The sequence below is a fragment of the Schistocerca gregaria genome, chromosome X (genome assembly GCF_023897955.1).
Source record: "Schistocerca gregaria isolate iqSchGreg1 chromosome X, iqSchGreg1.2, whole genome shotgun sequence".
In the NCBI taxonomy this organism is placed as follows: Eukaryota; Metazoa; Arthropoda; class Insecta; order Orthoptera; family Acrididae; genus Schistocerca; species Schistocerca gregaria.
In genome coordinates, this window is record NC_064931.1 from 208829250 (window position 1) to 208845952 (window position 16703).

The following is a 16703-nucleotide window of genomic DNA, read 5'->3' on the forward strand; positions in this document are numbered from 1 at the left end:
ATCTCGAAATTGGAGGGTGGGTGCTTTGCATCTTGATAACCTTTGTTTGAAAATTCTGTAAAAGCTTCTTGTGTTGTTTTTAGAAAATTCTTCATCAATTTGGAGGAGACTTGTTTTCATGTGTCTTCTTAATCCTTTTTATATTTTTATCTACCAGTTTTCTAACTGTAATGAAATTCAGTCTACTTTCTTCTGTTTTCTGTGATTGCCAATTTTGCCATGCCTGTTTTCTTGTTTCAATGAGGGCCCTGTGATCAAGAGATTTAAATTTTTCTGAGTGTGTCCGTATGTGAAATCCAAGAATTTTATTTCCTGCATTTAGGGAGCAAGGAAGTAGGTCTTACAAATACTTACCTACAGAGTATTTTCCACGAAGTGAAAAATCACGAACACAACAAAGTATTATTGTTTTTGGAATAGACTTATGTTTGGTTCCGTTCATCTCAATTTGCTCAGCCGTGGTTCTTGTCTTACTCCTCACACAATGACAAAAAATTGACTGCAGTCGCTATTTCTTTAAGGCAATGTGAATTTGAATGAGCCCGTGCACCTTCCGTGAAAGGTTTAAATTCCTTTAAAGTCTAAACAATGAAGTCTATGCCTCATTTATTTACCGATATTAAATATCGACCAGTAAAATTAATTTCACCTATAATTGTATCCATGAATGCTAAATTCGCATATACCAGAAGAGAGTAATAGTTTTTGATAAGACTAAGTCCGTGAAACATCTATTTCGTACATTTGTCAGCAAAATACGTTACAAATTGAGAATTTCTGTTGTTAATGGCGAGCAGTGGGCGCCTCTCTCAATGGTGAAATGCATAGCCAAAATAGGTGTTTGATCAATCATGTCGCTGATCAGTGGTTCTGAGTGACGTTATGTGGTATCAACGTTTGCATTTATCAAGTTTATTTTACTCCCATATCTTCATTAAAAACCTAGCAATGGTAATAATTAGTGGTGGAGGGGAAGTAATCCGATCCATCATCTTCCCCCTTTACAGACGCCCCATCGGCAATATACATACATGGGGCTATTTGTTTATTTGCGCCCGTAAGCACCAGACATACTTCCTTCCTATTTATTTATTACCTTTCAAATAAAAATATGTTTAAGATTTTTTGGCTTAGTCTTCATCCTTTAGGACCATTTTACTTGGGATCTATTGAAGATACATTTGTATATTGTACATACCATATTTGTTTATTTGTTTTTCTTTATAAATATTAATTTTGTATTATTGTTGTTATGAGATATTTTACATACTTGAGGATCTACTCACTATGGATCTATTGGAACGAAAAGTACATCGAATCTTATCTATAATTTGCCAAAAATCTTGTTTCGTTTCTACTTAACGTAATGTACATTATCTAAATAAATAAATTACACCAGAAAAGTTCCGTGTTCTTCTAACCTTTTACTCGTCATTTATATATCTGCTAAAGAACCGTGATACCCCATAGTAGTGATGTCAGTAGCAATGAGTTATATCAGTATTTCATTAGCTGGTGATCGAAAATAAAATAAGCGTTGGTGTTATCACCGTTGCACTGCTACACAGGCGTCAGGCCTGAAGGTGACTCGTTCCCCCCTTGTGAGCAGTTCTGCGCATGCGCGGTAACGAGCTAGCTATATATCCCACTGAGCTCGCCTGATCCTTTTCATTTACAGCGCAGTGGGACTGTTTGCGGCAGTGGTGATAATATACTTTCAATAAAATGAAGGAAACATATGTCAAACCAAATGTTGCCGAACTGCAGGATATCGCGAATAAGCTGCGCATCCACAGTATAGAAGCAACAAATACTGCAAAATCAGGGTGAGTAAGGTGTTCGAGAAAAACAAGTTCTTAAAATTCGTATAACGCAAAGTTGCCTAACAATTACTTTGCCTGGCAATTGTAGCCGTTTTAGTTATCCTTAGTTATCCTTCGCATGTGGAATAGGCCTGCAACATGCATCAGTTCCTTTTGAGTATTCATAACCTTGTAAAATGGACGAAAGTTCACATTTGATACCGGTACCGGTCTTGCGTCTGCACGTGTGCAGGTAGGTGCCTGATAGTGCTTGTTCTTTGCTGCTGGGGTATTATCGCCATGAGTGACATATGCACGAAGCCCAATTCTGTAGCAAGAGAGAGATGGAAGTGTCTTTTTAATAAATCTTTTTTGTCCGCTGTTTATCTATAAGGTCTCTCCTGTTAAAGCGCATTGCAAATGATACGAAGTGTTTCAAAATATATACATTCGTTTAATGTACGGCATGCGGGTAACCGTCTAATTTGTATTGGATAATTTTGATACGAAAAAGACCGAAATTTTGCTAAGGGAGGTTTTCTTCGTAATATTTTCTATAGGCAATTACATACCTATTAAAAGTTTAAAGAAAAATAATGGATTGGTCATAATATGACATGTAATTTAAATAGTTAAGTCAGAGGACTGTATAAAGGGCTTCAACAGGTGTTAAATGTGGACGGAATTGTTTTGTGTGTACAATGCCGCAGCCTCTTGTTTCTTGTTAGGCGAACGAAATTACACCGTGAGGCACACGGCAATTCGTGTCATTTCCCAGAACCACTGTGAGTATGAGCTTTCTTTGCGAATATCCTTTAAAAAGCTCCAAAAAGATATTGCCAGCTATGAAAGAAACCGCAGATGACTGAGCCGAATTTTAAGTGGGCATTTCGCACTCGCGTATACGTCACTGTGACGTAGTATCCGCTCCTACTACAATTATTGTAGATTGTTGGGGAAAAAAAAATTGCTATTGGGCAGGGCAGGCGCAGGGAATCTGAGACGGCTGAGAATTATCGGACACAAATTAAGTAAATCATCGATAAGACTTTGGCTGCTTCATAATGATGATATTTGTGTTTGAAGATAAGTGTGTATTTACCGGGCGCAGACAGGGGAACAATTTGATCCCACACACCGATTTAACCAGAGGGAGATTTTTGCATTTTTAGTACAACTGTAGATTCCAACTTTTCAGCCACAAGTATTGTTGTTCTATGTATGTTTCTTGTGGAAGCAACTGGCTACTGTTACTTTCTTATGATACAGCAGTTCTACTATTGTAGTTCACAATTTCTTGAACGACAACTCTTGGTTAATTGTTAGTACTGTTTGTTTGTTTCAGCCATCCAACATCATGTGCATCCATGGCAGAAATCATGTCTGTTCTGTTTTTCAATACAATGCGTTACAAGATTTCGGAGCCACGAGACCCATCAAGTGACAGGTTCATACTATCAAAGGGTCATGCTGCACCTATTTTGTATGCAGGTTTGTGCTATCTTTTTATTTTTAGCCCTTTTACTTGCCAGTAATAAATATGATTGACTGAATCTAAGGTCTTCTTTACTTTGCAAAACCACACAAATGAAGTAAAGTCCTCTGGATTTGCTTCATTAAAAAGAACGTCAGTTGCTCACATTGTCGGGCCATTCTTATGTAACGGATTGTTTGTCAAAATAGCAATAACAAGGACAATGTCATACAGCCGCATTGCACTGCAGATTAGCTCTCATATAACTGAAATGAAATTTGATCTTTTGCTTCCTATTAAAAGTGGTCTCTTCTTTCAGCATGGGCAGAAGCTGGTCTTTTTCCTGTAAAAGACCTGCAGAATCTGAGAAAAATTGATAGTGATCTTGAAGGCCACCCCACTCCTCGCCTAAACTTTATTGATGTTGGAACTGGATCTCTAGGACAGGGTCTTTCCATTGCTTGTGGAATGGCATATGTTGGAAAGAACTATGACAAGGCGTCCTACAGGTAGGCTGTTCTAATCACATACTGATGACTACCAACATTGCGTGCTTGTGGATTTTGTATTCGGATTTTCTATTTGAAGCTTTCTACATTGTCCTCTTAAGTTTGTACTATATCCTGTTGTACTCTGCCTTTAGTCAGATTAAAATTACTTGTTCATCACTTCAGTCCTTTGTGCCTCTTGCCCGAACTTGATTTGATTTGAATTTTTATTGGTCCAGTTTTATCTTCCAGCACAAATTGTACAATTGATATTGGAGAGGTCAAAGATAAGTTATGATAATACATAGTATTCGCAATGTAGTAGGCAAATTAAAAATAGTTACATATTACAATTTTATTATGTAGTCAGAAATTCTGACAGAATAGAAACAGCACTTCATTAGAAATATCTTTACTTTAGCTTTAAACATTGGATGAGTAGCATTTTTTATTTCCTCTTGTATCTTATTGTGTAGTATTACACCAATGTTAAGCTCCTCTGATAAGTGGTGGTTCTGTGATATTTTTGATGTATATTTGATTTCCCACTGCTACTAAAGTGTGTACATTTTTATTCTGTAGCAGTTTGCCTGTTTTCAGGAGGTAGTCCCTAGTGAACAAGATACTTTCATAAATGAATAAACTTCTTACATTTAGAGCACCAAGCTCAGTAAAATGGGATTTACAGGACTCCATCTTTTTAAGGGCAAGAATTATTCTTAGAACTCTTTTTAAAAATCTTTGCACTGTGAGTTGAGTATCCCCAGAAAACGATCCCATATTGGACTAGTGAGTGGAACTGTGCATAGTATGCCTGCAGTACTGTTGATTTCCTTGTTGTAGCCTTCAAAATTCTTAGGCCATAGCACACAAATAATAGTTTTCTAGGAAAGTTACTTATGTGTGTGTCCCATTTTGTCTTGCTGAACCCATAGACCCAAAAGTTTTGACACTTACATTTTCTAGGGGATCATTTTTTAATTGTGCTTCAATAGACATTTGATTAGTTGGAGAAATTAAGTGAAAATAGAAACAGTTTTTTCAGTATTTGTAAGGAGGTTTTTTAACCACTCAATCTTTTCATAGAACTTTCTGCTGTAGAGTGCAAAGTTTCTGGACTGGATCCAGTGAGCAATATGCTGGTGTCATCGGCAAACAGGATAGTTTTTGTGGGACTTGTATATTCAACTAAGTCGTCCACATAACAAAGCATCGGAGTAGTGCAGTATACATTTGAAATCTGTTATCGGGTCATGCTGGCAGACCAGTTGATTGTCACCAGCCACAACAGGTAGAACAATTTTCTGACCATGTTCGTGACTTCTTCCATGTTAAAAGTTTTTATAGGTAAAGCTGACAGGACAACACTAATGCCATATAACTACTGTCAAATAAGTCTTAATCGGATAGTAGTTAAACCTTTCGATATTCAAACAAATCTTAGGGTTGATGCCAAGTGTTCTGAAGAATTCAGTATAGGCATCTGGAGCTGCTTAGTTTGGTGAAAGTTTAATAGGTCACCAACAGTGTTATACCCTATTGTAGAGGGTGTTTAGAAACTGATATTCTGGAAGGGGACAAATGACCGAAAGTTCATAGAAAGAGCCTAATCATTGAATATTGCCAAATGTATGGAACTCCTGTAATTGTGTCCCTTTAGAACTCAATTCGTCCCATTAACTTGTGTAGACATATAGTGTTTGTAGTAACAAAGGATGCTGGCACTTAAGTACACTGTTCATAACCATACATCAGAACGTAGGGTTTTGGCAATGCTTGTTTGTCTTTAGATTTACTTTGAAAGCTATTTCTCATGCATATATTTATTACCATTAGACTAAAAATGTGAAAAAGAAAAGAAATTTGAAAATGTTTAACACCAAAGCTGCTATTTATTTAGTAACTGATTAGAATCAGCATTTGCCCATTTTCACACACCACCTGTTACAGAGATCAAAATTTAGGAGTGGATGTGTCGAATGTGGTTAATAAAGATATTGGCAATAAGAGGCTAAATGTGATAACTACTTAAGTATTTGTATTGAGGATATGTTCTGTGTGGACAGATCTGTTTAGGTCCTCATGCTTCAGTGTATCTCAGATTTGCCTTAAAAGGTATGACAATTGTAATTACATCTTAATGTATTGTGTTGATGTATGTGCATAATGTATATTTTTCTTAAGTGTGGTGCCTTCATTAACCAGCGTGATGTGATCCACATGCTAATGATATTTTATATACAATGGGAATGTCTTTTCATTGGATTAAACTGGGTGTCATAATGGCTTATTTATTATAATTTGCTCCAATGATACTGAAAATTAATCCTAAGGTCTTATTACTGTACTTAGTAAATGAAATATATCAGATATTATGTAATACATTATAATAAATTCTGTGCATCAGCATCTGTTAAAATTACAATAACAGCTACAGTAAATAAACTAGTGTGACTAATTTAAATAGTGTACGCCATTGAGAAGAAATTCTCCATTGTGTATCATACAATACAAATCATTGTCATACGGATCACATCATGCTGGATAATGACGGTTCCACAAGTATGAAAAAGGTTGTGAACATACATTACCATAATACAGATAGGTGTAACTTCAGAAGTGACACCTTTTAATGCACATCGGAGATACGTTGAAGTGTGAGGACGTAAACTGAACTGTCCACAACAATCATACCATAAATGCAAATACATCAGTAGTTATACCATATGAGCCATTTTATCCCTAATACCTGTAGTAGCACCCCCCACCCACACACAAATAAAATTTTGTTCTCTTTAATAGCAGGCTTGTGAAAACGGCCAAAAGCCCAAAACTGATCAGCCAGTACATAGGTAGCAGCTTTGGTATTAAACATCGTAAAACTTTTTCAATATTTGAGAGCTGTAAGATGCAACATTCTAAAAATAATTATCATAATGTGGTGATTCTTATGTCAAATGCAGCACTAGTGTGTGTAGAATAGTATGGCTTAACTTAACAGTTTATATGGTAATCTGCAGGCAATGTAATCCTTGCGTTGTATATCTTGATGCTGATTAATCTCTCTCAAAGATTTAGGAATGAATTGCTACCACATGTCAAAGCTAAAGTGCACTTAGACAATTTGTCACTCTTCTATCTTCATAACTAACAGATAGCTTTCAAAATTTATACATTCTTAACCAAAGTTGTTGTTGTCTGAATTATAGGTGCCTCTGTTTCTCTGCAGCATCGTAAATTGGAGCAATTTGTAGTTAACTGCTATTTACACACTACAGTTCTGAACCCTCTAGTGGCAGAGGGCTGTAAATATGTAGACATGATGAATAAAGATGTAGAATGTTAATGAAGCTTATTTAATTTGAAAAGCTTTCAGTTTTTACATACAAAATTGAGGCATTAGGCATTATAACATGCTAGTAGAGCTGAAAAGTGTGAGAATTATCACACAATCAGCTTAACAGCTTATGCATGAAACTTACTTAAAATAACGTACAGAAGAATGGAAAAGGAAATTGATGCTGTGCTAGATGATCAGTTTGGCTTCATGAAAGTTAAAGGCACCATAAAGAGTTCTGACATTGTGTTTGATAATGGAAGCAAGATGAAAGAAAAGACATGTTCATAGCATTTGTCAACCTCGAAAAAGTGTTCAACAATGTAAAATAGTGCAAGATGTTTGAAATTCTGAGAAACATAGGGGTAAGTTATAGGGAGACACGTAATACACAAAATGTAAAAAAGCCAAGAGGGAATAGTAAGAGTGGATGACAAAGAACGAAGTGCCTGGATTAAAAAGAGTGTAAGACAGACATGTAGTCTTTCACTGCTACTGTTCACTCTGTACAGCAAAGAAGCAATGATATGAATGAAAGAAAGGTTCAGGAGTGGAATTAAAATTCAAGGTGAAAGGATATCAGAGATATGATTTGATGATGACATTGCTATCTTCCGTGAAAGGGAAGAAGAATTACAGGATCTGCTGAAAGGAGTGAGCAGTCTAATGAGTATAGAAGATGGATTGAAAGTAAATCGAAGAAAGGCAAAAGTAATGAGAACAGCAAGAAACTTATCAGGATTGATGGTCATGAAGTTACGGGATTCTGCTACTTGGGCAGCAAAATAACCAATGACAGATGGAGCAAGGACACCAAAAGCAGACTAGTACTGGCAGAAAGGGCATTGCTGGTAAAGAGAAGTCTGCTTGTATCAAACATAGGCCTTAATTGGAGAAAGAAATTTAGGAGAATGTATGTCTGGAGCTCACTGTTGTATGATAGTGAAACATGGACTGTGGGGAAAATCGGAACGGAAGAGAATCAAAGCATTTGAGATGTGGTGCTATAGATGGATGTTGAAAATTAAGTGGACAGATATGATAAGGGATGGAGAGGTTCTACACAGAATCCAAGAGGAAAGGAATGTGTGGACAACACTGACAAAGAGAAGGGACAGGATAGGAGGATAGGATGATAGGATATCTGCTAAGACATCAGGGAATAACTTCCATGGTACTAGAGTTAGCAGTAGAGGGCAAAAACTGTAGACAGAGCTTGAAATATATTGAGCACATAATTGAGGACATAAGTTGCAAGTGCTACTCTGAGATGAAGAGGTTGGCACAGGAGAGGAATTCATGGTGGGCTGCATCAAACCAGGAATTATGCAAGAGATCCAGAACTTGAGTGACTCCTGAATTCATCCTGGTCACGTATACTTTCTTAAACTCAAACTGCTCATCTAGCTTTGTCAGCACAAATTTTGCAATAAATGTGGATCTTTTTGACATTTTTTTTTTTTTTTTTTTTTGTCAGGTTTCCTGTAAGACATGAGCAGCCCCTTATAGGAATGGTGAATCTGTGTTCCAATATCTTCTAAGTGAGGGAACTAGGTTGTTATGGCAGATTTCAAATCCTGACTTACCATCCAGATTTTAATTGATCAGTATTATGTGATGGAAAGATTATCCATTAGTCAAAGGTATAAAGGTATCATTAATTTTCTGTTGACAAAAGATGTAAATGAAGTATAAAAGACGTGTGGGCTGTGCGACATACAGCATGTTCACAGGACAATGCTTGTATTTTGAGAGTGAACTTACGTTAAGACTGTGATATGAAAAGTAGTTACACTTGGATTTCGTGGTCGAGCGGTTGCTCGTAAGCCACACATCACGATGGTAAATGCAAAACCATGCCTCTCTTGTTGTAAGGAGTGTAGACATTAGACGATTGAACAGTCGAAAAATGTTGTGTGCAGTGACAAATCACGGTATACGATGTGGCAATCCGATGGCAGGGTATGGGTATGGCGAATGCCCGGTGAACGTCATCTGCCAGTGTGTGTATTGCTTGTTCACAAAAAGAAGAGCCGTTAAAATTCAGTCCATTTCTGTTCAATCGTGTTTGGCATCCGGTTGCTGCCAACCTCAGTGATGTAATACTGAACTGTGCGTAGCCATTGTAAAGTGACTGTTGAGCTTCACTACATTCCTTTGTGAAGTTTTACACTGCATTGAGTGATGAAGAGTTTCCTGGTGTATTGTGGGCAACACCAAATACTCCATTCACTCCTCAGAGAAGAGCAAAGGGTAGCACACTACGGAGTCTAGAAAGAAAAATAATTAATGTCGCTAAATGTTGCAAAGAAGAGCAAAAATAAAAAACTGCTAACTCTTTCACAGTCAATAACATGAACAGTTATTTATACAGGGGTGAGCGTCAGTTCCATGAAAATAACACATGGATTTTTTTTAAAGACAACCGTGGAATAAAATCACCAGAAACTCCCCACAAAAAAGGTAAATTTCAGTTCAAATTTTTCAGTTGAACATTGCTTCGAATCTGCCTTACCGTTTGTCTGAATTATTGTAGTCGTTTTGTTTGTAGGGTGTGAAAGAATTTCATGTCCTCCAATAGGAGCTGTAAATTAGTCATATCTACGCAATTCGCTTTGTAGCGTAGCGGTTTTGATGCTTGATTGCTGTACCGAAGGTGATGGGCACGAATCTTGTTACACCGAAACTTTTTAATATTAAAAGCAAGGACTGTTACAATCATTTTCACTCAATTCAGTTAAATGTGATTGCATAGTACGAGGAAACGTGTCCTTGTTACTTCTAACTACACATTCTTACAGGCGGACTCTCTAACTCCTTTGTTTTAAATTTTCTTTTATTTAGGCCAAGATCTACTGGTAAAATCCAATTGGATAATTTCGACAGGACTGGGTGTTTACTGCTAGAGCATGGAGACATTGTTGTTTGGCGGTCGCGTTTCATTGTGCAAATGAAACATCTGAGGGAAACAGCCACAGAAATATTCTATTTGGATGAAACGTGGATTGGCAGCAATATGACAATAGGTAAATGTTGGCAGAAGAGTGATATTGTTGGCGTTATGGGTTGGGAAGCGTCCGCCAAAAGACTGATTATTGGAAGTGTTGGATCAAGGAAGGGAAGCCGAACTAAAATTTTGGGCTAATTCAACTATATGTGACTACCATAGTCAGATGAATTCAGGAAATTTTGAAAGGTGGTTTTAAAGCATGGTACTCCAGAAACTTCCGAAGTCTGTAATTGTGATGGACAACACTCCATACCATAAGACATGTTGAGAAAACACCCACACGGTGTGACACCAAAGTGAAGATGTTGGAATGACTTCAAAATTAGGCATGTCATCTGTTATGAGAACATGAGAAAGCAGGTTCTGTTCACCTTAATACAAGAGCATAGAGCTGCTAAAAAAATATGTTATTGACGAAATGGCAAAAGATAAAAGCCAAATGGTTGTACGCTTGCCGCCCTGCAATTGTGATTGGAGTGTGGTAGAACTGGCATGGGCGAAATTAACTTTTTTAGGGAGCGCAACATTTTAGGGGACATGTCGAAAGTTAACCTTTTTGCGACAGCAAGTGAATCCCTTTTGTCTGTAACTGCTGATGACTGGGAAGGGTACTGCAGGAAGGTCCAACAACTAGAAGAATAATATTGGAGGCATGGTGGTGTTGTTGAACTAGCAATAGGAGATATTATTATTAACATTTCCAAAACGGACAGTAGTGACGAACATGAAGCACACACAGAACAGGATTACAATGAAAATGATTCTGAGTGATGAATTCGAGGGTACAATACAGCGTAACAATTGTCAATAAATTTACCAAGTTTATTCCTTCTCTTTTTATTGCCACAATGTAAGTTTTTCTACTAATTCTGTATAATGCCAAATTGTCAAAGAGAGTTGTTATGAAATTAGTAGCAATAGGCAGTATCATTCAATATGAAACTTTCAATTTCACTTCATAACGGCCAACCGTCGAAATTGCAATATTGGGTTTTACACATAAATAATTTAACGTATCCTACAATCTTTTATTATGCCGGCTGTCTGCTTTTGTGCTAGTATATGCGCAACATTAACAGTTGCTGCTGCGGCTAATAGATGACATTGTGTAAACTGCTTGGAGCACAGCTTTTGTGTGGATGCCACAGTGTTGCCGGCACTGCGTATCATTAGCACGACTTATTACCCCGCCAATATGGTGTTTGCCGGTGGGCGGAACTTACCTCCTCTTCACCCTGCACCCCCCTCAGAATTAGCTCTTCTCTTTGTGAACAAGCAGTAGTACCAACAGTAAAATTCAGAGGCGGTGGTGTTATGGTGTGGTCGTGTTTTTCATGGAGGGGGCTTGCACCCCTTGTTGTTTTGTGTGGCACTATCACCGTACAGGCCTACATTGATGTTTCAAGCACCTTCTTGCTTCCAACTGTTGAAGAGCAATTCGGGGATGGCAATTGAATCTTTCAACCTGATTGAGCACCTGTTCATAATGCACGGCCTATGGCAGAGTGGTTAAAAGACAATAACAACCCTGTGGTGGACTGGCCTGCACGGAGTCCTGATCTGAATGCTATAGAACACCTTTGGAATGTTTTGGAACGCCGACTTTGTGCCAGGCCTCAGACAGACATCTATAGCTCTATATGAAGATAGTAACTGTTTCGAAAGAACAGATACCAGTTACGACCATTCAGCTTCTCTAGAAAGAAATGATAATTAATCGAAACACTCAGCTGCCTGCAGGTGTTGTTGTTATACCTCAGTGGGGACATCTGAAAATGTGTGCCCCGACTGGGACTCAGACTTGGGATCTCCTGCTTACATGGCAGGCACTCGTCCATCTGAGTCACTGAGGACACAGAGGATAGCGTGACTACAGGGACTTAAACTTTGCACGCTTCCTATGAGACCCACATTCCCAAATGTCCACAATCTACATTCGTAATGTTCCTAAAGGATATTTGCCCATTCACTCATTACTTGCGCCAACTAAGGTGATGATTCCCCTAAGAGTTCGAGCAAAGTGTGCGCATTCGCACAGGATGTGGTCAGTGGCTGGGTAGCCTTTAACTATATATGAAGATAGTAACTGTTCTGAAAGAACAGATACCAGATTGGTATCTGTAATTCATTTCTATCTATACCTCTCCTCAGTGCAGCACTCTGTGCAGAGTGGGCTACCATTCCCCAATAAACCTTCCAGCACCTGATTGAACATATGCCTGAGAGAGCGGAAGCTGTCGTCAAGGTAAAGGGTTGGCCAACACTGTACTGAATTCCAGCATTACTGATGGAGGGCGCCACGAATTTGGAAGTCATTTTCAAGCAGGTGTCCGGATACTTTTGATCACATAGTGTATCTGAGGGCATTACAAAAAAAGAGAAAAATTGCATTTGGGGTAAGGGCAAAAAACTTGCTCAGTTGTAGATTTGTCCATAAAAAAATTAAAAAAAAGCTGAGAACCTCTTTAACTGTCAAAATAGCATTTTTTCAGTTGCTAACATGTTGCACATCTGATACACTATGTTTGCTCAATAGGAATGAATGATATTTATATCTTTGGTTAATGGAAATCCTTTTCACTGTAAACAAAACCATCAAGGGTAAGGTCTATGTATGCTGCTCATACTGACATTAAGAATATCACGAAGTGTGCTACAGTGATGTATTTTAATGTGTGCTGTTTGCAATGCAACAGCTTGTAGAGTGTCTTTGAAAACCAAAAGGACCGCCACAGAATGAATTGCTGTCCACTGGAAGATATGAAAGTCTCTGAAACTGTTTCATCTTATGTCTAAATAAATACAGGTGCACTGGCATGGTTTCAATAATAAAACAACATATGAAGTGGCTCTGAATACTCAAATATTCTTGTGCAATGCCTGAGTAGATGATATGCTGCTGCCGAAAATATCAATGTAATTAGAAAGGTTAACTCTCTAAAGATGAGCATGGTAGTCGGAAACCAGTTATAGCATTGAAACAAAGCATTTTAATAGCAATTGTAGCTGGTTGCATTAAATATATGCAGACATCATAAACCAAGTAAACACTGAGACCAGAAAGAGATTAGTGGTAAGCTAAGTTTGGAGCAGACATGTGCACGGATGCAAAATGTGGGTATGATAGCGTGGAGTGATCAAAAGATTTTAAAATGTGATGTTACAGTAGACTGTTGAAGATCAGATAGCTTGATCTAGTAAGAAATGTAGTAGTCCTGAACTGAACCGATGAGAAAAAAGATGAATAGCAAAGAGTATGAAGTAGATAAAATGGTTGTGTATGTATTAGAATGTAAGTTATTCAAAACTGTTGTAGAAGGAATGATGGAATGAAAGAGATGCAGTGGCAGACCTACATATGAATGTATAACACACTGTTTTGATAATTATTGTGCAGTGTGTATGTTGAAATTAAGAATATAACTGGCAAGTGACGGGAATGGAGAGCTGTGTCAAACCAACTGCTTTTCTGCAGTTGTTGGCCTCAGTTGCCGACAGCAGAAAAATATTAATGACTAAAGGAAAGGAACATGGAAGTTTCCCAATGTTAGGTACTGCAGCCTAAAGAGTTTTGTTATTGATTAAGTCATAGGCAACTAAGATAAAAATTCCTATGGATTTGTTTCATTTCTGCACGATGTAACACCACACCCCTCTCTTCAAATAGAAAACCTAAACATGCACGACATGCAAAGTGCTGTCACATGCAAATAGAGCATACAAATGACCCACTGATCACTCTGCAACAAGCAGTTTAAGGTGAACCATGTCATATAAAGTAGCGTGTGGTGGTTTGTGCAATTCAGGGTGTTGTCTGTAGCATTTTTAAGGATAGTGTGTTAAATTTCCGAGAACAGTTTATTGGTGACTGTTAAGTGTTTTAGTGCTCTTGCCAGGTGCAGCATTAATGAAATCTGATTATGGGTATTGACAGTTTGCTCAATATATTGAAGGAGCCTGATGAACTGTAAAAATATTGATGTGCGTTCAGCATATTGCAAAATACATTGTGGAATACATGGCAGTTCCTGCCAAGAATGAGAGAAATTAAAATTTGCTCCAAACAAATTAACATAAAAAGCTAAAAAAAAGTAACTGCCAAATATTGGTGTAAGCTGGAGGATATATGTTACAGCATCATGTGATAATTTGAGAAATGAAATTCCTAACTGTTTAGGAAACCCCAGATATCTATCTCTCTACAGAGACCTACTACAAACAACCAAAACTGCCCACTAGTGCTTGTTTAGTGTCGCCATATTGAATTCTCCATTTGTAGGGCAATGCATTCAGTAAACTGACATTCAGTAAACTGTGTTGGATATCTGATATATTTATATGCAGTTACTTAAGAGGTGCAAATAACTTTCATGAGGACTTTTATCCTTGTTAGAAAAAAGTGTGAAAATGAAGTAGCTAGTTGGTTATATTGGAGGTTAAAAGTCCAAGCTAGTACAGGAGTTGCACGTCATCAATTGCCGACAGATTTCTGAAGAGTCCCAGAATAAATATTGTGGAATAATAGTGTCATTCTCGACCTCACACTTTCAGGCAATATGTTGACGCAACAAGGGCCCCATTTAACTTTGACAGATCAAAAGCGTGTTTTTTTTTTAATTTCTACAGGTGTGAGTTAGTAATTCCTACCCACCACCTTCTACACATTAAAGTAATAGAAATTTTTCTGCAGAATAGGAGAAACTTTTTGTTTTCAAATTTTACTTTGCTATCTGTTGGACATTTTATATCCCTGGGTGAGTTATCAAACATATTTGTTGCAGTGTTGTGCACCCCCCTTTTTGTGCTTAATGTGGAGTCGTGGATGTCATTTTTCATTCTGGTATTGTAATTATGCACTTCATTGTTCCTATTGAACTGCAGTAGATTATTCACAACAAACTTCATGACTGAATAAATATACTGCAAAGCAGTAGTTAGAAAGTCAAACTCCTTAAACAGATGTCCACAAGATGAGTGCGGGTGAGCACCACAAAAGTCTCATAGTGCGATTTTGAGCAATGGAGGCTTTCTTTCTTAAAGATGAATTACCCCAGAACATTATGCCATATGAATTATTGGATGAAAATATACAAAATATTTCTACTTACTAATTTGTCTCACCCTAAGATTTGCAATTATTCTAAGTGCAAATATGACTGAACTAAGTTATTTTAGGAGTTCCAAAATGCTCTTTTTCCTGTTTAAATTCTCATCAATACGGGTACCTAAGAATTTTGAAGTTTATGCCCTATTTATTATTTCCTCATCTGTTACACACCATTGGTGTAGTACCTCTGCATGTGCAGAACTGAAGAAGAATATATTCATGCCTTTCTAAAATAGAGGTGACGCTATTTCCAGAAAATGAATCGATGTTACTTTAAGAATTTTGTTTACCATTTATTCTGTTTCTGTATGTTTGCTAGGACTGATTACAGTACTAATGTCATCTGCAAAAAAAGCTAACTTTCTTGTATATTAGATGGAAGATAGTGGACCTAAGATTTAACCTTACGGAACCCCATATGATTTCTCCCCAGTCAGAATGCCATGGGCTGGACTGGTTTATTTACTAAGTACAACTTTCTGTATTCTTTTGGTTACGTAATGACATTATCCAGTGGTTGGCTATGCTGAGTGTCCCATAAAACATCAGATTATATAGGAAAACATTGTAATTTACATATTCAAATACCAGAGGTAGGGAGCAGAAAATAGCAATTGTTGCTACTTTATTATTTAATGCTTAAAAAATTTGATGAGTCAACATATAAATGGCAGTCTCCATAGAACAACTCTTCTGAAATCCAAAGTGTGATTTGCCAAAAAAGACCTTCCTACACCTAAAATCAGTTTACTAAAATTCATGGTTACTTTAACTGCAAAGGCATAACATTTTATGGAAGTCTTGGGAAATTCATAGCGATGCAGTCAATTTTGACATATTTTTGTATCTGATCACTGAGATTTTTGTCATTAGTTAGATTGGTGCATCCAAACACTGGGTCCTCTCAACTGCTTCTTTATTTCTGCTGACTGTTGTTCAGATTTCCATTTAAAAAGAATTTGTTTTATTTGAATATATGCACAGTCTTGAAAATAATAGGTGAGGAAATTCTTCAGTCTATTAGGTATTGCTTCATGGCCCCCAACTATTCCTAAAGCCTGTTGTTAAAATATGCTTCAGAGGAGTCCACGACACATTCCATTTGGCAAATGGGAACTTCTTATTGCAATGGAGGATTTTTTCCATTTGATCAGTTAAGATGAAACCGTTACTTAAAACTAACACTATTTGTTTTAGTTTTTCACTTGTAATTTCTCACTCCTGGCTGTGAATTGTCTCCTTACTTTTTAGTTTGAGTTTTGTAATGATCTTTCAGGTTCTGGAATCCTTGCCTGTAAGCTGTAAGGAATGCTTTTTGCAGTGCTAATGTAAGCTTTCAACAAAGCTTTCTCCTGTTCTCAAATTCGAATTATGTATATTTTCTGTGTGGTTGGTATTATGCACAGTTCATTATTATCCAATGGTTCTATGTAAATTTCCATGCTTGGTGATAATAACTCAAAATGCCCGATATTGTCTTCAAAT

At 37.3% G+C, this 16703-nt stretch overlaps 1 protein-coding gene across 2 annotated transcripts in view; it reads left to right on the forward strand.

Moving 5' to 3' along the window:
- LOC126299542 (transketolase) overlaps window positions 1-16703 on the forward strand; it is a 160394-nt gene that overhangs the window by 118037 nt on the left and 25654 nt on the right. Inside the window, exons 1-3 of one of the 2 annotated variants that reach the window (XM_049991537.1) lie at window positions 1555-1826; window positions 3148-3293; window positions 3596-3785. In XM_049991537.1, the coding sequence (XP_049847494.1) occupies window positions 1726-1826; window positions 3148-3293; window positions 3596-3785 (437 nt within the window). In that variant the 5' untranslated portion in view covers window positions 1555-1725. Of the gene's footprint in view, window positions 1-1554; window positions 1827-3147; window positions 3294-3595; window positions 3786-16703 lie in introns of those variants that run through there. The other variant, XM_049991536.1, reaches the window with a different exon arrangement.